The 27,924-nt window shown below is 39.3% G+C and overlaps 2 protein-coding genes across 5 annotated transcripts in view; one reads left to right on the forward strand and one right to left on the reverse strand.

Moving 5' to 3' along the window:
* FAM161B (FAM161 centrosomal protein B) lies at positions 1-24,830 on the forward strand. 2 transcript variants are annotated; one of them, XM_081329505.1, is made up of 10 exons: positions 1-114; positions 1,436-1,746; positions 3,894-4,447; positions 5,525-5,856; positions 7,563-7,690; positions 8,584-8,751; positions 9,190-9,289; positions 9,473-9,606; positions 23,229-23,291; positions 23,452-24,830. In XM_081329505.1, exons 1-9 carry the CDS (start codon positions 52-54, stop codon positions 23,248-23,250), a joined length of 1,812 nt encoding a protein of 603 aa, XP_081185631.1. In that variant the 5' UTR covers positions 1-51; the 3' UTR covers positions 23,251-23,291; positions 23,452-24,830. The 2 variants fall into 2 exon arrangements, with proteins under 2 accessions (XP_081185631.1, XP_081185630.1); XM_081329504.1 differs by lacking the exons at positions 23,229-23,291; positions 23,452-24,830 and adding an exon at positions 10,622-12,016.
* Positions 12,019-27,924, reverse strand: part of ZNF410 (zinc finger protein 410) — a 24,605-nt gene continuing 8,699 nt past the window's right edge. Inside the window, exons 10-13 of one of the 3 annotated variants that reach the window (XR_014026663.1) lie at positions 26,413-26,547; positions 22,835-22,967; positions 13,422-13,612; positions 12,019-12,693 (exon numbers count right to left, since the gene is read on the reverse strand). Coding sequence is in view for 1 of the 3 variants with exons in the window: in XM_081329517.1 (XP_081185643.1) it covers positions 22,843-22,967; positions 26,413-26,547 (260 nt within the window). In the remaining 2 variants the exon portion in view is untranslated. Of the gene's footprint in view, positions 12,694-13,421; positions 13,613-22,807; positions 22,968-26,412; positions 26,548-27,924 lie in introns of all 3 variants that reach the window. The other 2 variants (XR_014026664.1, XM_081329517.1) reach the window with 2 other exon arrangements.

A 27,924-nucleotide genomic window follows, 5' to 3' on the forward strand; every position in this document is an offset into this window, starting at 1 on the left:
GTAAGCGTGGAGCAGCTTAATATTGATGAAGATAACAGCGGTGGAAGAGACATGACGGTGTCGGAAGTTGCCGGTGAAGCCCAAACTAGGTCTCCTGAAGAAGAACCACAACGGGTAAGCAAACGCACGGGAAGATGAATCGTGGATTGCTTAGTGGCAGAGGAAGCTTTAAGTCGACTTGGTGTTTTCCGTGATTGCTCTTGCGAGGTTTCCTCTGGCTGCGTTAGCCACACCCTTGGAGACCAGCTGTGTGAAATGCATCATAGCTGATGCCATTAGAGAAACCCACGGTGGCTGGCAAAATGACATGTTTCACCAACTTGGAGCCTTGGTGGAGCAGTGGGCTAATGACTCCTTAAGTAACACCAGCTGCCTGCAATTAGTGCAGGTTCGCATCCCACCAGGCTCAAGGTTGACTCAGCCTTCCATCCTTCCGAGGTAGGTAAAATGAGGACCCAGATTGTTGGGGGCAATTAAGCTGACTTTGTAATAATGCCGCTTGGGGAGTGTATGAAAGCCCTAATAAGCAGGCATATACATAGAATGAAGGCTACTGCTAAGCTTGTAAGCCGCCCTGAGTCTTCGGAGAAGGGCGGGATATAAATGGAATTAAAATAAATAAAAAAATAAACTATAAAATCGGATCTAGTTAATGCAAGTGGTACTATTAGTAGTAGCAGTTGTAGTAACCCTAGCTGAATTTGGGGTCTTATTCTGAAGTCCTCGAGTTACAACAGTTCATTTAGTGACCATTCGAAGTTACAATGGCATTGAAAAAAGTGACTTATGACCATTTTTCAGTTACAACCGTAGCAGCATCCCCATGATCACGTGATCAAAATTCAGACACTTGGCAACTGGCTTGTATTTATGATGGTTGCAGTGTCCCAAAGTCATGTGATCCCTTTTGCGACCTTCTGACAAGCAAAGTCAATGGGAAAGCCAGATTCACTTAACAACCATATTACTAACTAAACAACTGCAGTGATTCACTTAACAACTGTGGCAAGTAAGGTTGTAAAATGGAGCAAAACTCACCTAGCCACTGAAATTTTGGGCTCAGTTGTGGTTGTAGATCAAGGGCTACCTGTATGCACATAGTTATTTATTTATTTATTTTTGGGACTTATATGCCGCCCTATCTCCCGAAGGACTCAGGGCGGCTAACAACAATAAAAGACAATAATACAAATGTTTAAAAAAAAAAATAAAGTCCCAATGATAAAATATTAAAAACATTTTAAAAAATCTCTATAGAAGTGGTAGCATTAAAGAGAGTGTAATATCAAAGCAGATTACCTTTCAGGACAATAGTAATTAATCAAATCAATGCCCAGTTGAGCCATTTGATAATCAGTATGTTTGAATATAAGCATCTTTTCTAAAGTTTTTCCTCTACTTTATATTTTGTTTTTACTGTTTTTGCTTTGTTTAGGTATTTCCAATTAAAGTGGAGTCAGAGTCAGAATCAGAAGTGGAACTAGGTAGTAATATCACTGGACATGAGCTACTGGATTTTCTTAAACCACAGCAAGACCAAATAACTACTTCAAGTTTATGTGATCGGTTTTATGATTCACTTCAAGCCCTCAAAAGGAACAACAGGCAAAGTTTGTTAGAATTAGGACTCTTATATCAAGAAAAATTAAAAAATGATCACTCATCCATAGAAGACAAGGAACTGGAAGATTTTTTCCATGGCAACAGAAGACTGATACTGCCAACAAAATTCCAGAAAGATCTGAGGTAAAATGAGTGGGGTTTTTTTCCTTTCATAGGATTAACAAATTATACTGGACTACAAAACCTGTGATCCACTGCTTTGTCATTTCAGAGATAAAAATTCCAGAGATTCTTCCTGGGTTTTTTCAATAATTTTTATTAGGGATTACACTGAGCAAATTAAATTTATGCAACTACAAAATAAGAAGATACATTAAATAAAATAATATTAAAAGGTGCAGAAAAAAAGGAAAAAAAGATATTAGAACAAGAAAAAAGAACCTTCCCTTCATCCCCAGCAAATATAATCAATATTAAGAACTTATCAGTGTATCTTAAAATAAAACCAAACTGCTCTTTATAATCTTGCCCAAGATACCTCCAAAATCTCATGTCCAAAACCTCATCCCTTCCTGTGAAACAGCAAAAGTCCCCCTAGGGGTTATCAGAAACAATAACACAAGTATTACAAACTATCTATTATACCCACTCTGAAACCATCCTTCCCTTTTAAACTACCCCCTCTCTATTTTTTTCTTCAAATAATAAAAATTCAGTCACTCTAAAAATTATTTATAATTAATTAAGCATTACCCCAAATAACCATTGTCATCCAGCCCTAGACAAGAAGTCATTAAAAATCCCCCTAAATAACAGCTCATTATTTTAATCTTGGTCAAATGGATTATCCCAAAGGTGCTTTTTCACAAGAAACTGGACCTTCTTGTTTTTTCTTTGAAGACATTTCACTTCTCATCTAAGAAGCTTCTTCAGTTCTGACTGAATGGTGGGGAATGGAAGGATTTATACTCCTTGCAGACAGCTGGTCATTTGCATTCTTTTAAAGAGTCATTAAGGCCACCTGGAGGTTTATCTGTGTTGTCAGGGTCACCTGAGTAGTGCAAATGGATGTGGAGTGTTCTTGGAACTGCTGAAAGGTCTGTGTTGTAGACTGGAGATGGATGATGTAGTATCCCTCCCCCTCTTTTGAGAGAGGGTTGTTCAGTTTTGAAGTGGTTGTTTTTTCCCCAATGTACAGATCTGCACATGGCTCACTGCATTGTATATCAGGAGTATATGCAGTTAGCATATGTGCAGATCTAGTGGAAGTTATGGAGTAATGGTATTACACAGGCATATTGAGATACATCTATGACTATATAGTATGTGCCGCTGCATTTTGGTTTAGATTAATTGCAGATACTGAGTGATCTTCAAGAGCATCCCCATATAGAATGTATTTCAGGAATCGATCTGAGAAGTTTAAGTGACACTAAGCAGAATCTCTTGTCTAGAAACCATACAATTACAAGATAATGTTGTGCAAAAGCCTTGGCCCTATCTACTATCTGCTTCTCGAGTAGGAATCATGAGTCCTGGAGATGAGTGACCTTACCCAAAGTTAATGTTGGAAAATCATTTGATCCAGATCCTATGGGGCAGAAAACCTACTTGTAGGTTGAGTCTAAGCGTATTCTTCCCCATCCAGACCTCCTCAGCCACCAGAAACTGGAAAAGCACCCAGATAGCATCACTTGGTCTGCCAAAAACAGATATGTACAACTAATATTGTCAGAATTCTGATGGTAGTGGTCCTATGCTAGCAGATTATATTATCAGCAGCTTCAAATAGGTGTTGATGGAAAATGGAGAGACTGAGAGCTAGTTGTCTGATCACACACACCTTCAATACCTGATAAAATCTTAAGAACCATTATAATATCATGGTTCCTATTCTTAATCCCCTGAAGATACTACAGTCAATGGTATTGAACACTGATACAATTGGGTGAAGAGGTATGCCGGGCTTGTGTGTTTCGGGGCATCCATAGAAGCAAGGGAAATGGGTCTACTGCTTTTTGTTCAGCACTGTTCACCACTGTTGTTCTTTGTGATTTGATCTTTTTGGTTAGGTTACGGTTTTTCTTGATCAGGTTGCTTAGTTTCTGTATTGGGTTGGATTTACTGGGATGTATGTTTCTTTGTCTTCCAGTAATTCTTTGGCTTATGAGCGAATATTTTGTACTGTAGTTTGTAAATAAAGAATATTAAATGAAACGTTTAATAAAATTGTACACAGCCTTGAAAATATTAATTTACTTAGCTTCATTTATGTAATGTAACTTATCATCTGTGTCTTTCTTAACATTTTTTTTTAATTTTATTCTTAGGTGTGGTAACATAAGAAGTTGGAACTCTCTGTCTGATGTCACTTTAGATAGCTCAAAAGAGGAGAAAAATCATTACTCATTTCTTCAGTCTTGTTCAAAACCAAAGAGTGCCTCAGCTGTCGGGGTTTCCTCTTTTACCATTCCTCAGCCCTTCCGAATGACCCTTCGAGAAACTCATAAAAAATCTCAGTTGCTAAAATCACAGACATTGCTTGAGAAAGAGTCAACTACATACAAAAGACAATTGCAAGAGGCTGCAGAATGTCAAAAACAATTTAGAGCACAACCTGTGCCTGCTCATATCTATCTGCCACTCTACCAGGAAATAATGGAAAAGAATGAAACCCGTAGACAAGCGGAAACTCAAAAGAGAAGGGAGCTACTTCTTTCAATGCAAAAACCCTTCAGCTTTCAGATAAAAGAAGAGAAGAGAAAAGAGGCCGTCAGACACAAATTTCTGAACATTTTAACCCCAGCTAAGAAAATAGTACCAAAGTTCAGGAAGAAAATCCCCAAGTCTACATTTGAGCCAATGCTTGGGGATAAACTTGAAGGTAAAGAGGCAAAGGTTCACTTTTGACTTTTCCTAACTTAGTCATGGTTGTTAATATTTCTCTTCATATGTGAAAGGGAAATAACTGCCACATTAATCTGATTTTGAACTCTTGTCTCTTTTATTCAGTCACAATTCAAAGATTTGTTCAATGTAAAAGCAAGTAAATTCATCAAATCTACTGGGGAAAGCAAAACACTTCATTCAACAACACAGTATATACAAATTGGCTGTATGTTTCACACGGGAGCTTTCTATTATACAACTTTAATATTTTGGATTTTTAGTTTACCTGGAGAAGGTTTTTGTGGTTGCAAAGTGTCAACACTGTTTTGATGGCACACAATCATTCTTTTGTTGTTCATGAGCTAAAGATGTGTGTTCTGTTGTTATTTAAATGCCTCATTATATTGTCCATTAGCTTTCTCCATCAGAAGCCTCTCTAAAATTCCTGGCTAGCTGCATACACATGGGAAAACAAATATATTTAATTTAATTTAATAATTTGATTTCTATACCGCCCTTCTCCCGAAGGACTCAGGGCGGTGAACAGGGCAATACACAATAAAAATCGAATACAAAAATTAAAAAAACCATTAAACATCATGCCCATAAAATCAATACATATTAAAGTTAAAACTAGTTTTAAAAACCCAACCCCATCCCGTCAGACCAGGCCAGCTTGTTCGAAAAAGAATGTTTTGAGATCGCGCCGGAAGGAGCGAAGGTCGGGGGCCATCCGGAGCTCAACCGGTAAGCGGTTCCAAAGGTCTGGCGCGCCCACAGAGAACGCTCTCCCCCTGGGGGTCACCAATCGGCATTCTTTGATCGGCGGCACCGAGGAGGCCCTCTCTGTGGGAGCGCACTGGACGGAGGGAAGTTGACGCCGGCCGCAGGTGTTGCCGTAGGTAATCCGGACCCATGCCATGAAGGGCTTTGTAAGTCATAACTAACACCTTGAACCTATATTGAGAACCTATATTGAGAAGGATTGTTGTACTTTGACATTTTCCATTGTGCATTTTTATGTAAATTGTCATAGGATGAATGTTCATTATTTTTTTCTTTTAATCCCTAGAAGCTGAACTCTTAAGAGAAATCCGTATTCAGTTGAGAGCCAAGGAATTATTGGAAAAGTCCTGGGCCCCCAATGAGCTTGACAATAAACAAAAGGATAAAAAATCCCAAATTGCCTCCAAAAATAGGGAACAAAAGTTGAGCTTTCTGCAAAACAGCTTTAGTTTTAAGCCAAGAATTAATACTTCAGTGCCTGATTTTGAAGAACTTTACTGGGCATTTCAAAGAAAAGTACTAACCAAACAAGAAATTAAAGAAGCAACTTGTAATAAACCATTCAGATTGAGAACATCAAATCTCAGTTGCAGACATAAAATGTGTGACGGGATGATGGTAAAGGAATTGCTTTAACCTCTTTGTATTTCTAAATGTGCAAACATAAACAATTATTTTCTATCAACAGTGAGAAAGTTTTAGGTTAAACATATTTATTGTGGAACATAGTAAGAACAGACATAACAATATCAGTTTATTTTTGAGGTCCAATGCTAGTATAATTTCAACTAGAAAAGGATCCCTCGGATCATTTTGGACAGGTGGACACATTTGGACACTGTTGTACATGTTTTTGCAATATGTCTTCTGTAGGCTTCCTGATTCACAAAATGGCTGCCATGGTGGGCATAGCACTGATTTAATTGGATGTTCCTTTTTTGAAAACAGACAGGCAGATTTCTAATGTGGAATGGTTAGCCTGGCGGATCCTAAAGGAGAAATATGCCAGCATGTTGATGTTCCTAATGTGCCACACTGGAACTCTTAACATAAAAATATTTATATGGTTGGGAGAATTGAATTGAAAAGAAGAGGCTATAAAGACACTTACTTCTACTATAGTCAGAACAATCCTAAGGTTGGAGGAGAAGCCTGTCTTGGTAGCTGACATTGTCCAGTGTCAAAAGTTTTGATAATTGAACAATGTTTCTTACATAGCTTTGAGCTAGTCTAGCTTGAAACCTGAAGGTGTCCCAGAGAAACATCACGGCCTAAATGCTATGACTATTTGTCCTCTATGATATGTCTTGCTCTTAGCTTTTTTAGTGGCAAAGCACTGTCAGGGAGACAGCCATAGAGTTTAATTAGCATAATCTGCAAGGAACTCCCAAGGCAAAAACTCCTCTCCAACTGATGACTGCAGAATCCTGTGACTTCAGAAATGCCTTTGCTGGAGAGTTTAGTATTGTACCTGAATTTATTTTGGATTGAGCCCGTTGTTTTTATAAATACTATTATTAATGCAGGTCGTCCTCAACTTATGACCACTGAGCCCAAAATTTATGCTGTAAAATAAGAATTTTTTTAAGTGAATTTTGCCCTACTTTACAACTTTTCACGCCACATTTGTTAAGTGAATCGCTGCATTTCTTAAATTAGTGACACAGTTGTTAAATGAATTTGGTTTCCTCATTGACTTTGTCAGAAAGTCGCAGAAGGGGACCACATGACTTCGAGACACTGCAACCGTCATAAATGTGAGTCAGCCTTCAAGCATCTGAATGTAAATTACTTGACTACGGGGATGCTGCAACGGTCATAAGTGTGAAAACGGTCATAAGTAACCTTTTTCAGTGTTGTAACTTTGAACAGTCACTAAATGAACTGTTGTAAGTTGAGGACTATTTGTATTTGTATTTTACTTTCATTTTTGGCCTTTGGGACACAGCTTCTGAACTGTTGAAAGGATTTAAAATAAATTATTAAACTAAAAGCAAGTACATAATTATCAATTCTTCCAAGTTATATCAGTAGGACAAGGAGAGGACTAGCCAGAATATTTTGCATTAAAAAAAATCTCTTTGAAACTTGGGCAAAAAGCATTTGATTAATGTTTTCTGTGTGGTAATGATGGTATATTATGGAATTTTGCAGGATGTATCAATACATATATTAACAGAGCATATATTAACAAGACTTTTGCAAGTTAGTAAAAAGTTACATACTCATACAGTGGATATACATATGAAAGAATCTATGCACTTAAAATTGTGCTTGCCACAGAATTAAAAAAAAAAACTAGCCAAAAGTGTTATTGCTTTCAGGATTTCCAGCAACCTTCTAAGGCACCAGTACAAAGAAGTCGGTCTTTTACTTGTCTTTCATCCCTCTCTACAAATACACTTCCAATATATATTACAGATGCAGTGAGAAAGAGGGCTGTTGCTATTAAGTAAGTAATGATTTTTTTCAACAGTATTTTTTTATAAATACTGTTGAAAAATACAAGTATTTATAGTAATATTTTATCATAAAATGGCATAATGTTCTTAGTTTCATCACAGCTTGATTTGGAATTGGAGAAAATAAGATAAAATGATTTGAATGCTACCCAAATAGAAATGCTATGATTTACACTGACTTCTTTCCCTTTGTTTCCTTAGTTCCAATCCAAATCAACATCTGATGGAGATTATCTTTGAAAACATATTCTATATTACAGGAAAAAAACTAAGAATTAAAGAATGGTATCAAGTGTACTATAGGGAGGCTTAAAAAGTTTTTTTTAAGGTTTAACTATAAGAAATTAACAGATCTTATTTCATTTTGTATATTTACAATTTCATTTTGAAATAAATAAAGGTAGTTCTTACAATTTCATTTTGAAATAAAGGTAGTCTTTGATTTACCACCACAATTGGAATTATATTTCTGCTTGGAAATCATTACAGTTGTAGGTTGAGGCGCCCATTTAACCGGACCCAATTTTACATTTTTTGCAAAGGGTATTAAGCAAATTGTTATAATTGTTAACCCACAGCTGTTAAGCAAATGCAGTGGTCATGTGCAAACCTGTTTTGAATGGGCAGGTTTTTGCTGGAGACCAGTAAAAAAATGTTAGGAATTATGATCATGTGGCCACAGGGCGCTACAGTCAGTCATAAATGCAAGACAATTGCCAAGTACCCAAAATGAAGTCATGTGACAGTGGGATACGTGTATTTGTGGTATGACATTTTTGATGGCCAGATATACTGAGCCTGTTGTAATTTTGAATATTTGTTAAGTAACTGGCATTAGTCAAGGGTTATTTATATGTTCTATTGGCCGCATCTATATTTATAGACTCCTCCAAGAAAATAAGAAATACAAGGAAAATGAAGGAGCTCGCTGGGCAGAGCTACAAAGAAAAAAATGTCAAGCAATGCATAAATCATTGATTTGTCGAGCAAAAGCTATGGATCCACATAAAAGTTTGGAAGAGACACACAAAGAAAAAGTGAAGCAAAACTGGTCAGCATTATAAATTTACCAAGTAATACTTAGAGCAAAGTATTTAAATATAGATTACTTCGTATTGTTTGTTTTTATATGTTTGTGTGTTTATACACGAGTGTTTATTTAGATGGATTGGCTTTCAAAATATAGCAATCATACAAATATTGTTAATTTATACCTTAATTACTTAGTTTGTATTTACAGACTGCTTTTGCACAATTCCCAAAATTTACGTGCAAACAAATAAAATATATTAAAATTGCATTGTATTAGAACAACATTAACTTACAAGATCAGACTGAAAAGATATGTTAAATCTTTGACCAATAGAGACCAATCTTATTTTTGGAGGTAAAGTATCCTATATTCTGGGAATTATGCAGGACAAAGCTTTTTTCATACATGAACAATAATTTGGATTATTTCAGACAGTAAATTTAATTCTTGTTTCAGGCAAAATGGCCAAAAAAGAACAAAAGAATATAAGAAAGAACTAGAAGAGATGAAGATGCGTGTTAAGAACAGACCTTACCTATTTGAAGAAGTCACAACAGTAAATGTTTTGCAATTGAGTTTTCAAAAATTACCTCAAACATATTAAAATGTATTTTATAAATGTTCACCTATCTTATTTTAGAGTGTACCAAAGAACTTTAATTTATTTTTAATTATTATCATTAATTCACTTGCGAAAGAGAAAAGCGTTTTAAGATATCTCTTTTTTTTAATTCCAAAGCGTAGTGCCTGTCAAGGAGCACAGAAGCTTTTTAGAGACACTTTGCAGCAGTTTGGGTTGGATGAAGAGTTTGTGAGAAAGAAGGGGAGAGAAGCCACTGACACAGAAAAGCAACAGCAGTTTGAATCAAAAAGGTATGAAAGGAAACAATATGTCTGTACTAAAAATATATGTAGTGAGGTTGATGCCACCGAAAGGCTAATGAATGTAGTGAAACCATGATTCAGAGACCCATACACAGCCTCAGTAGAGGTCAACATCTACTAGCATTATATTTCTTCCTCTGGTTTATGAAATCAGGTATGCCATGTATCAGTGATGGCGAACCTATGGCACATATTCCAGAGGGGGCACTCAGAGCCCTCTGTGGGTACGTGCACCGTCACCCCAGCCCCGCCTCCCCCCGTGGCCCCCTCACCAGCAGCCCCCCAGTCACCCACGGGTACAGCCCATGCAGAGCAGCGCAGCCAAGGACATGGCAGCCAGGCAGCGGGGACAAGACTCCGCCCTCGCACCCCATCGTGCACAGATGATGCAGCGGGGCGTGGGCAGAGGGCGTGGTTGCCATGGCGCTGCTGGGCCACAAGCGGCAGGCCATGGAGGTGGTGGGTGGCCCTGTGGGCAGGCAGAGTGAGGGCGGAGCTGGGGTGGAGCGGGAGGGGCAGGAGCAGTTTTTGGGCAGTCTCTAAAAGGTTCACCATCACTGCCATATATTTTTCAAGGTATATTCAACCCTCTTATCTCTTCAACAGGTCTGCAAAATTGGTAAGCTACACTGACATAATCATTTACTTTTCTGTTATTGCAAATAGATATGAAAGAAGGGAAAATAACAAGACAACCTAGAGGGCAACTGTCACCCCCCTATCTTCCCAGCAACAAAACAATAAATATAATAAATTAGCAGTTCCTCCAGCATAACATTTGATGATCTTAGAACTGCCCCGTAAGCACTTAATTTTCTTCCCTATCATAAACCTCTGACACTAGGTAGAAGGAGAAAGTGACTAACTCACAGACTGTTGAAAGGATAAGATGGGAAAACTATATGCTACCCTGACTTCTTACAAAGGATTCACATGTGCTAATTTTGACGCTATGATTATCACTTTTACTGACAATAATGTAATGAATGGTTTTAATCAACAGAAATCACAAATTCCAGAGAGGTACCGAGGCTGACATCATAAAAAAACTATCCCAAGAGGGACTAAAAAGACTGGAATTAAAGTAGAAACAACTGATAGAAGTCTCCATTTGCTTTCAACATAGTTTTAATCAAATCAAGGACTAGATTTCTGTAGAACTGAAGCTAAATTGTATATTTTAATTATATAGATTATATATAATTATATTAGAATATGTGACTTTGAAGTATTTTAGTTAGCAATATGACTTGAGGCAGTTTTAAATTTGGTTAATGCTAGATTTTTGAGATCTTGCTTAAACAAAGATTGCCCAAGAGAATGAACGTTGTATATACATCAGTCATCCCAATCAGTTTGAACCAGAGAACACATTTGAAAGTTAGACACTATCATAGATAAGGCTAGTGAGAAAATGCTCGTTTCCCCTAAGCCAATTGATGCCTAATAACCCAAATAACAATGAACTCAAAAGTAATCTAACATGCAGACAATTGGGAAAAGTGACTCTTCCAGGAAACACCACTACTTTATTTCTTCTAGCTCTTCTCGTGTTTATGATTTACAAATACTTTTGAAAAACTTTGCAGACCTTTTAGATGAATTATTTTCAAAAAAATGACCAAAATTTTCTAGAACTGAAATAAGTTCACCTTTCAACCAAAAGACCTAGATGCAATCTAAAAATTGCATAATTTAACCTAATCCAAATACATCTGCTGTCTCTTCTTGTTTTACAGGAAGACAAAAATTGCTTAATGTAGATTCAAAGGCTTTAGTATCAAGACTTAAATGTAAAACCTAAATGTAAAGTCTGATTCAAAGTACAGTCTTGTGCACTTGGTCTTTAGCCAAGAACACTGCACTAAATAATTGAACTCCATCCCACTTTTTCCCCTCTCAAGTATGGTTTTGAGGCACACTAAGTCTTTATTAATTGGATAAAAACTTAGGGACCACGGAGTGCTTCTCTTAAATGCTGTTTTTTGAGTCAGTGTATTCATTTCAAATTAATTTTGATGTCCCATTAGTGTTTGTCCTAGTCCAAGAGCAATGTAACATAATCCAGCCAAAGTTCCATTCTTTATTTGCTTCCACCATATATATTCTTGCTAGACTAAACCCTTACTACCCTACCCTAACGGATATACTGTGAGAGATATTAGGGAGTAGCTATACTAAATCTCTTCCCAGGATCCAGCTCTGAACTGTGCTGTCTCTTGCTTCATTCCACCCTTTGAACGTATGCCCTTCTTCCTGGAAACCTGCTGTTGGTGTAGTCTGTCATATAGTTAAAGTGTTTTATACTGCATATAATTGCATTGTGTTTTTAATTTTGAACCTTGTGTAATGTAAAGTGTATTTGAAAAGCCACCAAATAAATGCACATGTAACCATATCGAGAATGGAAATCTGTAGTTTATTTACAACAGAATGCTATTGAATAATTTCTATCTTTGATTTAAAAAAAACACGAAAAATCTATTAAACTTAATAATTAGAAATTAAAATACCACAGCAAGAAGCAAGTGTGACCTAAGCAATCCTCTGAATAGTATGAGATCTTCAGTTGGGACCAAAAGCAATGTTAGTGAACATATCCACACAAAGCATGGGAATGCAAAAATTCCCGATGGAGTACCACCAATTGCCCCTATAAATAAAAAGCAAAACCAGAACTGCAACATCTTGGTGCAGAATTTATTACTAGCTAAAAGATATGTCTCCAAGAACAAGCCAATATAATGTTGAGCTTCATTTCAAAAAAGAAAAAATATCTGGTTTTAAACTAGGTACAAGAACTTTATCTCCTGGCTTTGGACACCAGGTTAAATATTAACTCCATAATTAATAGCTGCTGTTCCATCCTCTCTTAGAAAACAAAGTTTTTTTTCACTGACTGAAGCAAAACCATAGTCCAGGCCTTTGCTCCACCATGTCAAAAGAAGTACACTGGAGACACTGCACAAATTCCAGGAATTTAAATATCAACCAACTTGAGCATCAGAAAAGCCTGTTCTTTAGCTTCATACAGTATCATATATTCAATGTCACAGATTTGCTGTTCTTCTGTAACTGTAAAATAAATGCAGACATTTTACTTCTTAGTACTTGTAGCACAGATTTCAAATAATACTGAATAATTTTATCTCATACTTTTAAAATTAAACAATTTATCAATGTAGAAAATATGAAACAATAGGCTTAGTCAATCTATGGAACATTTCTTGTTACCCAAGACCAGGATTTTCAAATGTAGTCAATATTGACCCATGACAGGTGATGGGGCTACCCACTGTTGCTGTTATTACCTATTCGTAGTATTATTTATTCATAGTACTATTAGTTAAAGTAGTACTTATATTATTTTCATATAATAAATGTTTGGGGTTGATTAACAATCTGAAATTTCATGAAGAGTTTGATGATATGAAGAATTTGGGACCCATGCCCAAAACACATGTTTGTAAGTTGAAAAGGAGCCAGACGGTCATATTCCACTTTCTTTTCAACACTTCGCACTTCTCTCTGCAACAGATTTTACTGTCCATTTACCTTCTAAATAACTACCGGAAACCAGTTTTTGGCCAAATTCTCTATCCAAATTTAGAAACTGAGGGAAAATTACTTTATCTAACATAACATATAAATTTGTATTAACAATTGTCTATACAATAGGGGGGGGAATCAGACATTCTAAAAAATATTTTTTTTGCCTTAATTTAAGTAAGTTTATAATGCCGACTCAAAACCACTTTGGGTGGTGCATGTATTAAACTTAAAGCCATCTCAATATAACCTACCATCCATCCAACAAGTTGAAAGGAAAGGAATAGTTGCTAATGTCATCCTGTAAATACTAGTTCCAAGGGACGCGGTGGCTCAGTGGGTTAGGAGGCTGAGCTTGTCGATCAGAAGGTCGGCAGTTTGGCGGGTCGAATCCCGAGTGCCGCGTAACAGTGAGCGCCTGTTACTCGTCCCAGCTTCTGCCAACCTAGCAGTTCGAAAGCACGTAAAAATGCAAGTAGAAAAATAGGGACCACTACGGTGGGAAGGTAACAGCGTTCCGTGCTCCTTTGGCGTCTAGTCATGCCGGCCACATGACCACGGAGACGTCCTCGGACAAGCGCTGGCTCTTCGGCTTTGAAACGGAGATGAGCACCGCCCCCTAGAGTCGGAAACGACTAGCACGCATGTGCGGGGGAACCTTTACCTTTACCTTTAAATACTAGTTATTATAGATAAGATTGCCAAATTTAATTTTCCATCTTTGATGAAATGTTGAAAAGGAATGTAGTAATCCTCCAATAAAATTTAAACTAAATATTAAATATAAGGATTATTATTAAACTGAACCTATCAAATTCTTCAGTGAAATTACACCGTATTTAGCAATGATGTTTTGAACTTACCATGAAGATCCCTTTTTCTACAGTGAGACAGAGCATTCTAAAGTGGGTGTTTCTTTTCCCCCTTTCAGAATTGAGGCTAGAAGATTCCAATGTCAGTTCTTGGAGGAAAATAAAAGATCCCTTCCCCAGTTTAGCGTACAAAGCCAGGGACTCCACAAAATACTTGAGAATACAGGAAAGTTACATTAGACTCCATATAGAATGCAAATATTGACAGCTCCCTCTTTTTTGGTGGACCGAACAGCATGTCTTTGCAATAGGGACATTCATAGTAATTCTGATGTGGATTTCCCTACAGTAAAATCAGCACATTCTAAAGTGGAATACTATATATCAAAGCTGTCACTAGGGATATGATCATGTCCCAGGAAGTAGAATTATTTCTTTTAGTATCTGCCTGCTGAAGAGTGCTTTGCTGAGGTATAAGTGTTACAGGTAGTCTTTGACTTATGACCACAATTCAGCCCAAAATTTCTGTGGCTAAGTGAGACATTTGTTAAGTGAATTTTGCCCCATTTCTTGCAACAGTTGTTAAGTGAATCACTGCAGATGTTAAGTTAGTAACATGGTTGTTAAATGACACAGATTAGCATCCACTGAAGGAGACAGGAGTAGAAGCTCATTGACTGAGTCTATGCAGACAATCATTTGCCCCCAGATACTAGCTGGCTGGTCTAAAACATGACTAGCTACTGAACAGTCTCTTTCTTCTCCTCTGGCAGAAACATCACAATTTCAGGATGGCACCAAGATACTCTAGGCCAGGGGTAGGCAACCTTGGCTCTTTTATGACTCATGGCTGACTCAGGAATTCTGGGAATTGAAGTCCATGAGTCATAAAAGAGCCAAGGTTGCCTACCCCTGCTCTAGGCATATGCCAGATGAAGAGTGTTATTGTGTCTATTAAGAAGCCTAGTTCTTTGAGTCTGTAACATGGCATGGTTGTCCCTCTTTCCCTGTTCAATCAATGAAAGACTAACTCAACCTATAGGATTTGTTCAATGCATGGTCAGAACTAGTTTCTGAACTTCAGTGCCAGCTAACGTCTGATTGCCTTGCAAGTGTTGAAAAATTGGATGAAATAGTTTCAGGGGGCTGATGAATTTGTTTATAAGACAGGACTGTATTTTTATCTTTAATCTCAATTAGGAAATTATCTAGGGAGTCTCTGAATAGCTTGTCCCACTTGAATGGGCCATATATAAAAGATTTGGAGACAGAGGACTTCCGGTGGCTGCGCGGCGCCGGAGACAGCCTTCCCGGGCTGCCCGCGGCTCAGCTGAGTAATTTTCACCCGAAACAGCGCCGATCAGCTGTTCGGGTGAATTTGAAGCCCCCTCCTCAGGAGAAGAGGAGGGGGTGAGGCCCCAGGTAGGGGTCGAGTTCTCCGGGGCCGCCTGAGCTTGCAGCTTGGGCGGCTGAAGGATTGAACTCCCCCGTAGCCTGGGTCGCTCCCAGCTGGTCAGCGTCTCTGCTCCGGATTTCTTGGAGCAGAGCCAGGCGTTTGCGACCACCCCTGCCTGAAGGAAGGACTATGGAATAAAAGGAGCAGGCAGAGCGGTACAAGAGGAAAAGGTGAAGAGGATTATTATATTTTACTCTCGAGCTTGATGGACTTTTTAAATTTAAAGTGAAAGTGCGTCACAAGTGAAAGTAAAAGATGGCGGCTAAACCTCCCCCAAAAACTCTTCGGAGTGGTGGAACTTCTCCGGTGCAACAATCATCATTGCAGGCGTTGCATCCTCCTGATGTATTGACACCGAAGCATTTACAAGATGCTCTTGAAAAACATGCCCAGGTAATTTTGGAATCAATGGGTGATAAATTTGCACAGATGGAGGAGAAATTGGAGGAGAGAATGGAAGAGAGGATGGAACAGAAGTTCAGTGTGATGAAGGTAGACATTTTGTCTTCAGTGCATAAAGTGGCTGAATGTGTGGAAGATCTGGATGAAAAAGTGGAAGATTTGACTCAAAAGAATGCCATATTAGAAGCAAAAGTATTGGAGAATGAAGATTTAAGAGACAAAATGGACAGAGAATTGAGTCTTGCTCAATATTACCAGATGCAGTTTGCTGTTAGAATCAGAGGCTTAAAAGAAAATATTAAGGAAGATTTAAAGCAGCTGATTTCTGAGGCTCTGGAAGTGGTATTGAATCAACCAGCATCTGAAATAAAGGGAGGCATGGATAAAGTGTTTCGTGTGAATTCATGGATTGCTAGACAGAGAAAGCTGCCTAGAGATGTGGTGGTTTATTTTGCAAAGAGGGAAATTAGAGATGAAGTTATACAAGCTGCCTATGATTCTAAAGTTGTGATTGCTGACCAAGAAGTTTTGGTTCTAAAAGAAATCCCTCCAAAGATTTTAAGGAGGAGGAAGGATTTTACATTTCTTGTGCAAGAGCTCAAGCAACGAGATATAAGGTTCAGATGGGAGATTCCAGTTGGGTTGATGGTGATGCATGAAGGTAAAAGGTACCGTCTGGTTACTGTGATGCAGGCGCGTGATTTTTACAATAACGTTTTAAAAGCAACCTCATTATCACTTCTGGAAGCTGCAAAGGGATCTGGAGAAGGAGAACATCAAAAGGCTGAAGATGGACAGACAGAGGAGAGCGGTGCTGGAGGAGATCAAGCTACAATTTCTTTGGATGATCCTAGAGAGCAGAGGGTGACTCGTGCTGCTTTAAAACGATAAAAAAAAACAAAAGAACAAGATCAGCAGAAGTCTATGGAACTTCCACAACGTACTTACAGCCAAGCAGTGGGAGGAGCACAGCCTAAAGAAGATAGTCCTATCAAAGCAGTGCTCCAAGAGCTTTGGGATGATATGCATGGCAACTAAATTTTTAACTTGGAACGTTAATGGACTAAATTCACCACAGAAGAGGAAGAAAGTTTTTCAATATTTAAAACAATTCAAGATAGATGTTATATGTTTGCAAGAAACGCATATTAGGGTTGTGGATCAAAAGTATTTATCGAACTCAAGGCTGGGTACGCAATTTGTTGCTTCTGCAATGAATAAGAAAAATGGAGTGGTTGTTTATGTTAAAAGTGCTTTAACAGCAGACTTAATTGAAGCAGATAAGCATGGAAGATACGTTATGATAGAGCTGCTGCTAGAAGGTAAAAAGACGCTTTTAGTTGAATTATATGCTCCTAATCAACAAGCTGACTTTTTTAGTTTACTTCATACAAAGCTTACCCAGTTGGATTATAAATCTTTTATTTTTATGGGGGATTGGAATGGTGTTTTGGATGTACAGATGGACAAGGCTGGAGCTTTTAAGCGCGTCCCAAGTCATGCTAGACTGCCTAAATCCTTTTTTGAAATGAAGGATGACTTGGAACTGCGAGATATTTGGCGCGAGAGACATTTGCAGGAAAAGGATTATACTTTTTTTTTCTGACAGACATCAATCTTTTTCTAGAATTGATTTTATTTTGTTGACTAATGATTTTTTTTTAAGGACTAAGAAGGTGAAGATTTGTGCAAGAACTATTTCTGATCACAGCCCAGTTTGGCTAGAGATTGATAAGGAGAATAGAGATAGGCGCTCGTGGCGCGTAAATGAGAATTTGTTTAGAAATCAGAGAAATGTGGAAGAATGCAAACAGCGGATGAAGGATTTTTTTGAAATTAATATGAATAAGGGCACCTCTATGGACATGGTTTGGGATGCTAGTAAGGCCTACATGAGAGGGGTGTTGATATATATGAATAATAAACATAGACGTGCTGTGGAAGCTAGGAGGAAAGAACTGGAGAATGAAATAAAGGAAAAAGAAAAGGCTTTGATTTTGAATTCAGAGGATGTGAAGATTAAGGAGGCTATTAAACTGTTAAGAGGACAATTTGATAAATTAATGGCTGACCAAGTGGCAACCAATTTGCGGTTTGCCAGGCATAATACCTTTTGCAACGCCAACAAACCAGGTAGATGGTTAGCTTATAGATTGAGGAAAAAGCAAAGGGCTTCTAATATAGACAAAATTGAGCATAAAGGAAGGGTTGTGTTTCAACAGGACCTTATTAAGGATGCTTTTGTGGATTTTTATTCTAAATTATATGCTAAGGAGAAGATTAATGAAAAAGACATTGATATATATTTGGAGAATGCTAGCATCCCGGTTCTTACGCAAGTACAAAAAGAGGGGATTAATCAATTAATTACAGAAGAAGAAATTTTTACAGCAATTAAGGAATTGAAGATGGATAAAGCACCAGGTACGGATGGTTTGTCTGCGGATTATTATAAAAATTTACAATTAGAGATGATGAAACCGTTAAAGGAACTGTTCCAGACAATCCAGAGGGGGGGAAAGGTGCCACCGTCTTGGAGAACAGCTTTTATTTCCTTGATTCCGAAGGAAGACCAAGATGCTACTCAAGTTAAAAATTATAGACCGATATCGCTTTTAAATACAGATTACAAGATATTTGCTAAGGTGTTGGCTAATAGACTGATGAGGGTTCTGCAACAGGTGATTCATGGGGACCAAACGGGGTTTATTAGTGGTAGGCAAATGAAAAATAATGTGAGGCATATAGTTGATGTGCTAGAGTTTTTGGAAAGGAACAACCAGATCCCTGCGGCGTTAATCTTTCTAGATGCTGAAAAAGCTTTTGATCAATTGAATTGGCAATTTTTGATGAGAGTTTTAGACAAAATGGATTTTGGGGAAAAATTTTTACAACCGATTAGGGCATTATATCAAAAACAAGCTGCCCGAATTATAGTTAATAATAGTCTGACAGAAGCATGTAATATTGAGAAGGGCACAAGGCAAGGGTGTCCGTTATCGCCCTTGTTATTTGTATTAACATTAGAGATATTATTGGTTAAAATACGGAATTCGGAAAAAATTAAGGGTATACAAATTAGAGATCAGGATTATAGATTGAGAGCATTCGCAGATGATCTGGTTGTTACAGTGACCCAGCCAGAGAACTCTGTTGTGGACCTGATGGAGATAATAACACAATACGGGAAGGTTTCTGGATTTAAAGTTAATATACAGAAAACCAAAATTCTGGCTAAAAATATGACAGTTTCGCAAAAGGCTCTCTTAGAAGGATTAACTGGATTTGAGATTGTTAAAAGGGTAAAATATTTGGGGGTGCTTTTGTCACCCTCTAATACAAAGTTATATAAAAATAATTATGAAAAACTGTGGGGGAAAATTCAAAAAGAATTGGAGAGTTGGGAAAAATTGCAATTGTCCTTGTTGGGACGGATCGCAGCAGTGAAAATGAATGTCCTGCCTAAATTTCTATTTTTATTTCAAATGATACCAATTCTTAAGAAAGATTCTAATTTGGAGGAATGGCAGCGAGGTATCAATAAATTTGTTTGGGCAGGGAAAAGGCCACGAGTTAAACTTAAGATTATGCAGGATACTCGTGAGAGAGGTGGTCTTAAAATGCCCAATCTTAAACTATATTATGAAGCTGCTGCATTAGTAGGAATAAGTGATTGGATTAATTTGACACAAGAGAGATTATTAAATCTTGAGGGCCACGATTTGTTGTTTGGCTGGCATGCATATTTGTTGTATGACAAGAAGGTAGACAATGTGTTTAGAGTGCATATTCTAAGACAGGCATTGTTGAGAGTTTGGAAGAAGTATAGACATAAGCTAGATTGTAAAATACCACTGTAGGCAATTCCAAAACACGCAATAGAAAATATACATGCTGGTTTCAAACATGATGTGACTACGTACAAGGAGATTCTGAGCTTGGAAAGAAATGTCTGGAGTTTGAAATCATATAGCCTCTTGCGAGAAGAGAAGGTTGTTCAAAATTGGTTTCAATATACTCAGCTACGGGCCAGGTGGAAAGAAGACCAGAAAATTGGTTTTACAATGACTGATGAAAATTTGATAAAACAAATTAGAAATCAGGGTCCTGCACATATCAAACGGATATATCTTGCATTGATAGAAATTGACTCAGAAACAGAGCTTGTTAAAGATTGTATGATTAAATGGGCCCAAAATATTCAAGAAGTAGTTACAATGGATACGTGGGAAAGGATTTGGGTGAGGAACGTAAAATTTACACAAGCTCAAAATCTAAGAGAGAATTTTTACAAAATGTTTTATAGATGGCATCTAGATCCTAAAAAGCTTGCAAGTATGTATCCGAATTATCAGCCTAAATGTTGGAGGTGCGGTGACGAAGACGCAACATATTTTCACATATGGTGGACTTGTAAAAAGGTTAAGGCTTTTTGGATAAAAGTCTGGTGGAACATGCAGAAGATTTTTAAACAGAGGATAAAGTTTTGTCCGCAACTTTTTTTGCTGGGAATAATTACAGATGCTACAGTTGTGGACACTAAGTTGATGTTGAATTTAATTACGGCAGCAAGACTCTTAATAGGTCAGTATTGGAAGAAGGAGGAACTGCCGACTATAGGAGAATGGACTTTAAAGGTTTCCGACCTGGCAGAGATGGCAAAGATATCGGCCTATTTGAAAGATCATTCGCAAGAACGCTATATTATGGAGTGGAGAAAATGGATTGAGTATATCCAGAACAAATATGGGACTAAGAAGTTTTATGTAGCATTTGAATAAGTCTTCCCTTCTTTTCCCTTTTTTTTCTCTTTTTTTATATATTTTATATTAATAGTGTTTGTAGTTATCCTATATGAGCTAGAGAGTGATAGATTTTAGAGTTTACGGTTGTTAGCATATGATTGTTTATGATTCTTTTTTTTTTGTTTTTTATACCTTGTACTTAGCTCTGGGAAGTCGGGGGGGGGAGGGGGGGAGGGGTAAGGAGGGAGGGATAGGGGAGGGGTAGGGGGGTTTGTTAAAGATAAAATGTATGATAAAACTTTTCAATAAAAAAAAAAAGATTTGGAGACAGAAAGTTGTCTTGTGTAGCCAAATTAGCAACCAAACCTCTGGCTAGGAATTGACCATTGTCCAAATTCACATCAGCCATAAAGGCAATTGCGTTAGCTAATTTATTCATATCCTGTTTCAGCTGTCTGTGTTCTAGAAGTATGAACTCAAATGGCTGATGACAAATGAGAAAAACAAAAAATGAGGGAGGTCCTTCTGGCTGTTTCCTCTTGTTTTCTGTGCTACAAAACCTCTGCTTTCCTGTCCTCTTGCTGTTTGAAGGGTTCTTACCTTTAGCATAACTTTGCAAACCAATTCTGCTATGGAGGACTACTTTATGAGGGAAAGTACAGTTTGATGGGCAAAGAGAATCTTATTTTTCCTGCATCCTCTCCACTCTTCCCATGGACTTTGTTGAATATTTCAGGGAAGACAAACTTGGGGAAGGCTACTAGCTACAGCAGGGGTGTCAAACTGTTGGCCCGCGGGCTGGTTGCATCATGCGGAGGCCACGCCCACCCCAGCGCTGGCAATGTAAAATAAGTTGTGATATGTCGCAACACGTCACGTGACACGGCGAGTTTGACACTCGTGAGCTACAGTGTAATGGGGTGTAACAAGTAACTGATAGTAAGAGCTGCAACTAAGACTATGGTTGCATGTGTGCACGCCTACACACAGAATTGAGTCCAAGGCAGAAATATAATTCAAGAAAATGTCTCAAGTTTGGCCCTCCCTAGTTATCCTATAGATAAATGGAGGGAGCATGAGCACCTAGACTTGTAAGATTCTGTTACTATAGCCTTATAATAGAAGTAATATTAGTATTCATAACTTTGGTTTTCTAATCTGGCCTAGCTTGAAGAGGTTCCTAACACACATAACAATAGATCCACTAGAGGACCAACGGGAGTGGACTGCTTTGGTCTTTTAGGCCCAAGGTCCTGAAGAATTTACCATGTAGTAGAATTTTGGAATAGACTGGAAGACCCAAGGACTGGCTATTGTCCTCTTCCTTATCTAGGAACAGATTCACTTCCTCTTTCTCACTTAGTCTGAAAGGAGACATTCAGGTCAGAAATGGTATTATGGAGAACTTCCCAATTAATGACCTGCCTTTTCTGCCTACAAAAGTAGCCTGGTATTTACCCCTGAAGCAGTCAGAAGACAGATCCTCCAAAGGAGGAGATGCTCGTCCTTTCCCCCAATGTGCATCTCCCACCGTGGGGTGAGGGAAATTTCCAAAATGGAGCTTCTTGCCATTTCTGTTTTTCTTGACATGTGAGATCTCAGGTATAGGTCTACTCCACAGAGGCCATGGATTTCCCAGGATTCTCTTGAGGATCAAAAATTCATTGGGTCTTTGAAAGGGGATACCGCTTGCCAAAGCTAGTTTTAATGATGTGTTCCCATTTGTGAAAAACTATGGTTGGATGACATACCAATTCTTGCTGGCTTTCATACCCTCCAGTGCCTATTTTTCAGCTTCCTAAAGAACCTGCCAGCTCTTAAAAGTGGGTTGTCCACGGCCAGCAATTCAGGAACAGGGATCTTGCCCTTCTCAGAGAATCTTGATGGGGAGGCAGGCATATGTTATTTGAATGCAAACTGAAAGTGAAAAAAAATACTAAAAAAAGGAAAATGTAAAAATAACAGAAATCACTGGCTGAGGTCATCTTTGCCACGAATGAAAAATGTAGGCATGCGTGCTTTCTGAATCGAGAAAAGCTGGAACTGGAAAAGGGAATTCTCCTGTCCCACAGGAACTAAGATCAGATTTTTTTCTAAATTTATTCTTTTGATCAAAGTGGGAAGCATATGTGCACTTTAGAATGGTCTGGTTCCCAAGTAGAAAAACATGCAAAACATCACAGAAGGAGCAAATGTTTTCTGAAATTAAGAGAGGTTAGCACTACCTTGTTTTGAAACAAAAACCTTCAGACCTAAGAATTTATTGTAGTAAGGATGACACGCCGTAAGAGTGCCTTGATGTTGACATGGGCATCAGATGATGAGATGGCAAAACCACATCAGATACATCATGGAGAGAATTTACTGCTGCTTCAGCTAGAACCTCTATAAATCAAGCAGAAAAATAAATGGTACTTTAAAAAAAATCTCAATCTACAGCTACAGCAAGTGCCATGTTAATACAGTGAAGTATAGTTAGGGGGGAAAAATGAGTTCCAGTAAACAAAAGGAGTAACATACAACCATTATACAACGATAATAATTTATTATACAGGCAATGTTTTGCAAGATTTCAATGATCTCTTATCATATATAACACGTAACAGTAGTGATATGCCTGACCTGTTTTTTTGTCTTTCGGATCAGAGGCAAGGTGTTCCGAATTTAGGAGACACACTGGCTTTTCTTCTGTCCCGGACAGACTCCCAGGTAGGTTTGCAATTCTTTGAGATCACCACCCACCACAGGGAGGATGGACCTATTGGACTGGAGAGTTCCAGGAAACTAAGGGAGTTAAATGGATTTCAGAGAGAACTATGTTCTGAAAGGTCTGCTGAACGGTTTCATCAAAACTCTCACTGTCTCCTAGGACTTGGAATATCCTACCTCAGCAGCCTTTCTTCCCCTGCGGATCCCAGAACTCTCCTGCTTTATGGAGCTTAATGAGATGAAGCAGGAGAAGAGACACTTCTAGCAGACAACAAGGAGAAACCCAAACAAACATGGATTGGATCCACTGTTTGAGCCAACTTATGGTGGTAAGGATAGCAAAATATAAAATACTTCTTGACCCTTATTACATCTGCAGATAGCTCTCCAGCAGCCTTGTTTTGAGTGACTCAGGCTCTCCTAGGAGGGTATAGCTATCAGGTTCAATACAAAGTTGCTGTCAGAAATCTGCCAGATAAAATTGCTCTCTGTTGGAGGTCACGTGGGGGGGGGAGGGGCTGAGTCTTGCAGGATTCTCTCTAGGAAAAGTTTGATCCTGTTAAGCCCTGAGGAAGTGAACAAGATTTCCCATAGCCATCAGTTCAACTACTTCTGGGTTAGACTTATGTCCTTCCTGTCTAATTAAGTCCACATGGTCCAGAGGACATGTGATTTGGTTTTGGCAATAGTTGATTCCTCCTTTGCACTAGCTCTTGAGATGGTGGTGCCTCTCTCCTCAAGGGTGATTCAAGGTGCTGGTAATAACCTTTAAAGCCCTGCATGGCTTAGGCCCAGGGTACTTGCGAGACCACCTGCTGCCATTGTCAACCTCTCATCGCCCGGTTCGCTCCCACAGTCGGCCTCCTCATAGTTCCGTCGGCCAGGCAATGCCAGCTGGCGACCCCCAGGGGGAGAGCCTTCTCTGTGGGTGCGCCGATCCTCTGGAATGAGTTGCCTCCGGAGCTGCGGATGGCCCCTGACCTTCGGTCCTTCCGCCGTGACCTGAAGACGTGGTTGTTCCAACAAGCGGGCCTGGACTGACTACAATTTTTAATTAGGCTTTTTACTGGGTTAAATTGTCTTGTAATTTTGCATTTATTGTTTAATTCTCTTTTAAATTTTTTACTCTGTTTTTTAATTTTTATTGTTGTGAGCTGCCCTCAGTCCTCAGGGAGAAGGGCAGCATATTAATTTAATAAAATGAAATGAAATGAAAAGAGGCCACTGCTTAACCCAAGTAGTCTGGAAAATTTTCATCCAGTGTCTAATCTTCCCTTGTTAGAGAAGGCATAAAGCAGGGGTGTCAAACTCAATTTCATTGAGGGCCACATCAGCATTGTGGTTGCCCTCGGGGGCGGGTGGGAGCGGGTGGGCATGGCCTACTGGGTGGGCGTGGCCAGCTCGACATCACTCGCTTCAGGGGTGCCTGGGCAGGACTGGGGCAGATCTGAGGGTCTTCGGCGGAGGAGGATGGGACCAGAGTGAGCGCTGGGACATGATCCCTCTTACCCTCCCTTCCTTCCTCCCTCTGTTCCTTCCTTCCTCTGTTCCTTTCTTCTTCCCTCCCACCCTCCATTCCTTCTTTCCTCCCTCCCTTTTTTCCCCCCTCCCGTTGAAAGGGATGCCTCAAGGCTGTGAGGCTGGAGGTGCTGGCACTGATCTACAACCTGGTTGCATCCATCAAAGCCAGAATGCGCTCAGCCTAAGATTCACTGGAACCAGCAAGGAGCTACCTCGCCACCTCTGCCCCGCCCCCTGGGTGTGTGCACAGGAGACAGCCAGCACTGGCGTCCTGGGTGAAGTCAGCCTGCAGGACAAGACAGTCAGCAGGGATGTCGGACTCCACTTGCGTGCACACCCAGGGGCCAGGGCTGCCCCGTGGAATTAACGCTGAGCCACGTTCTGGCTTTGAGGGATGCAACCAAGTTGTAGATCAGCGCCCAGTCAGCCTGGGCTGGGCCAGGCTGAGGTGTGGTGGGCCAGTCCTTCGCTCTTTCCAGAGTAGGTCTCCGGGCCGGACGGCACCACATATCGGGCCACATCCAGCCCACGGGCCTTGTCTGACATGTCTGCTATAGAGAAAGTGATCATACATGTCAACATTTTTGCCTGAAATCTTGTAAGATCTCGTGCAAGAACACCAAAGTCTCCCAAGATTTCAGCCATATGAAATAATGACTGAATTTAATTAATCCATTGATGCCACTTGACATCAGTGTTGGAACTGTTATGTTGCCACTGCATAATATACAGCAATAAATACTCCAATAGTGCTTTTCATGATTGCAGTAGACAATGTTTTTAAAAAGTACATTAAAACATGTTTTGGTAAAGGATAAATCCTTTTTTCAACATTCCTCATACAGCTTTTCTTAGGCTACAGAAAGCTAATGTTTCATGTACAATTATGCTTTCTGAAATTAGATTACAATTTAATAATAATTTGAATAACTAAGCAGCAACAACTTGTGCTTGGAACTATCAAGTATTCTCAGTTTATATCCAACTCAGAGGTCACATTTATACCCAACTCAGAAGTCACATCACATCTATAAAATGCACTGATATCAACCAGACTAAGTAAAAAGTGAATGCACAAACTCACACTTCAGTCCTATGGATTGCAAAATACTAGATTTGGGGTTTTATTTGTAGATCTGGGGTTTTATTTGTTTTATTGTTGGTTTATTGTATACTTACTTTGCTCTGTACACCGCCCTGAGTCCTCCGGGAGAAGGGCGGTATATAAAACGAATAAATAAATAAATAAATAAAATGATCATCCCAAATAAGAAAGCATCCAGCTTTAAGATGAGATATCTGCTTTCAAGGGACAAACTACATTTGTAAGAAAATCATGGTTCTTTTCTTGTCTTAGTTTTCGGTTTTCCAAAAGGACATGGAATAAAATTGGCAACTCAAAATTATACCATTATCACTATACAATTATCAAGGAAGTTTTAAAATCCACACCTTGCCTTATGGTTAGCTTTTCTGTGTTGTATTTGCCTGTAACTCCATTAAATTACATTATACACTAGAAACACAAGACCATCTATTCTCATCTTTGATTTCATTTCATACAGGGCTTCCTTTAGATTAGACAGAAACATTTTCTCACCTTCTTTTACACCAATGATTGATTCCGGATCTGGCAAATGCAAAGATTCAACAAGGCTAGATGGAGAGTTCATTGACACCAGGCTCTTACTGTCTAATTCAGATTCTTCCAACAAACTGCTGCCCATCAATGATTCTGTGTTTTTTTTTATAAAAACAAAAGCCATTGCATGATTAATTTACTGTGGTCTGCAATGTTATTTTAGAGTCCAGAAAAGAGGATTATTATTTACAAAACTGAATACAGAAAATTGGTGTCATACTCATCCTTGTAAGATTTTCTTTTTGAAGCATAGAAGGTGAGGGGATGGTAGCAACAGGTAAATGCTGACATATGCATAGTTCAAACAGTTCAGTATAAGGAGACTATAACTAAATAAGATTAGTGTTCTTCAAAGACTACTTTAGCGAAACAGAAACTTCACTTTCACAAATTAAACTTCATAAAATGTTAATACTTTATTTGGATACATTTTACTTTCATTAAAAATTAGGTATCCATTTTTGCAATCCATAGTTGGAAGAGACCGAGGTCCAGCCCTCCACTTGAAGTTCCTTGACTCTTATCTGGCACCAATTTGCTTTAACTGTTACTAAATCAGATTCTTGTGTATAGGTTGCATGGAATAAACTTGCAGTGCTGTTGAACTCTATCCTGCCACTGACTTACTTTAATTAATTAATTATACTATTTATAGAGCCACTTATCTCACAACAGTGACTCTGGATGGCGTAAAAAATTAAAACCATTGTAAGAATATTAATCCATAATACCCTGGTTAAAGCAGTTAAAACATGAAGCCACAAAGCTCACCTAACTTCCTAGCCAAATGCTCAAAGGGATTACCGTATATACTTGAGTATAAGCCGACTCGAGTATAAGCCGAGACCCCCAATTTCACCCCCAAAAACTGGGAAAAGTTGTTGACTCGAGTATAAGCCGATCCGCCGTTCTGCAAGCCTCCGCCGCCGGCGGAGGCTGGATCCGCGCTCTGCAAGCCTCTGCCGCCAGCAGAGGCTCGATCCGCCATTTTGCAAGCCTGAATACACAGGAATACCCTGTGTGGCCGCGGCTCTCGGGGAAGCCCTGGCTGTCCACTTCCTCGCTCCACGCTGCCATTCGGGGCCCGCGCGTTCCCCGGGCAAATCGCGGCGCCCAGCAGGCGAGGAAACACGCCCGCTCCAGTCGCCCCCCCTTCCCTCAGGAGACGCGAAGCAAGTGACCGCCCGGAGCTTACCGAGGACTTGCGCGCGGCCGAGGCTTCGGTGCTTCCAGGATCGCGCGCACCTCTCCCAAGCCGTCGCCGTCCGGAGACCTGCCGAAGTTTGGGGAGGTTTGGGGAGGTGCGCGCGCACCTCCCCAAACGTCGGCAGGTCTCCGGACCTCCGCGCCCTGCCTGCCTGCTTCTTTCCGCTGCGGAAAGAAGCAGGCAGGCTGCTTCTTTCCGCAGCGGAAAGAAGCAGGCAGGCTGCTTCGTTCCGCAGCGGAAAGAAGCAGGCAGGCTGCTTCGTT

Source organism: Vipera berus (assembly GCF_964194415.1).
Source record: "Vipera berus genome assembly, chromosome: 1".
Taxonomy (NCBI): domain Eukaryota; kingdom Metazoa; phylum Chordata; class Lepidosauria; order Squamata; family Viperidae; genus Vipera; species Vipera berus.

What these genes read in the sequence shown, in the direction of transcription:
- FAM161B (XM_081329504.1), top strand. Translation starts at nt 52, where the DNA reads ATGACGGTGTCGGAAGTTGCCGGTGAAGCCCAAACTAGGTCTCCTGAA. An exon ending in AAATGTGTGACGGGATGATG is followed by an intron (nt 5,857 to 7,562) that starts GTAAAGGAATTG and finishes TATTGCTTTCAG; the next exon opens with GATTTCCAGCAACCTTCTAA. An exon ending in GAAAAAGTGAAGCAAAACTG is followed by an intron (nt 8,752 to 9,189) that starts GTCAGCATTATA and finishes TTCTTGTTTCAG; the next exon opens with GCAAAATGGCCAAAAAAGAA.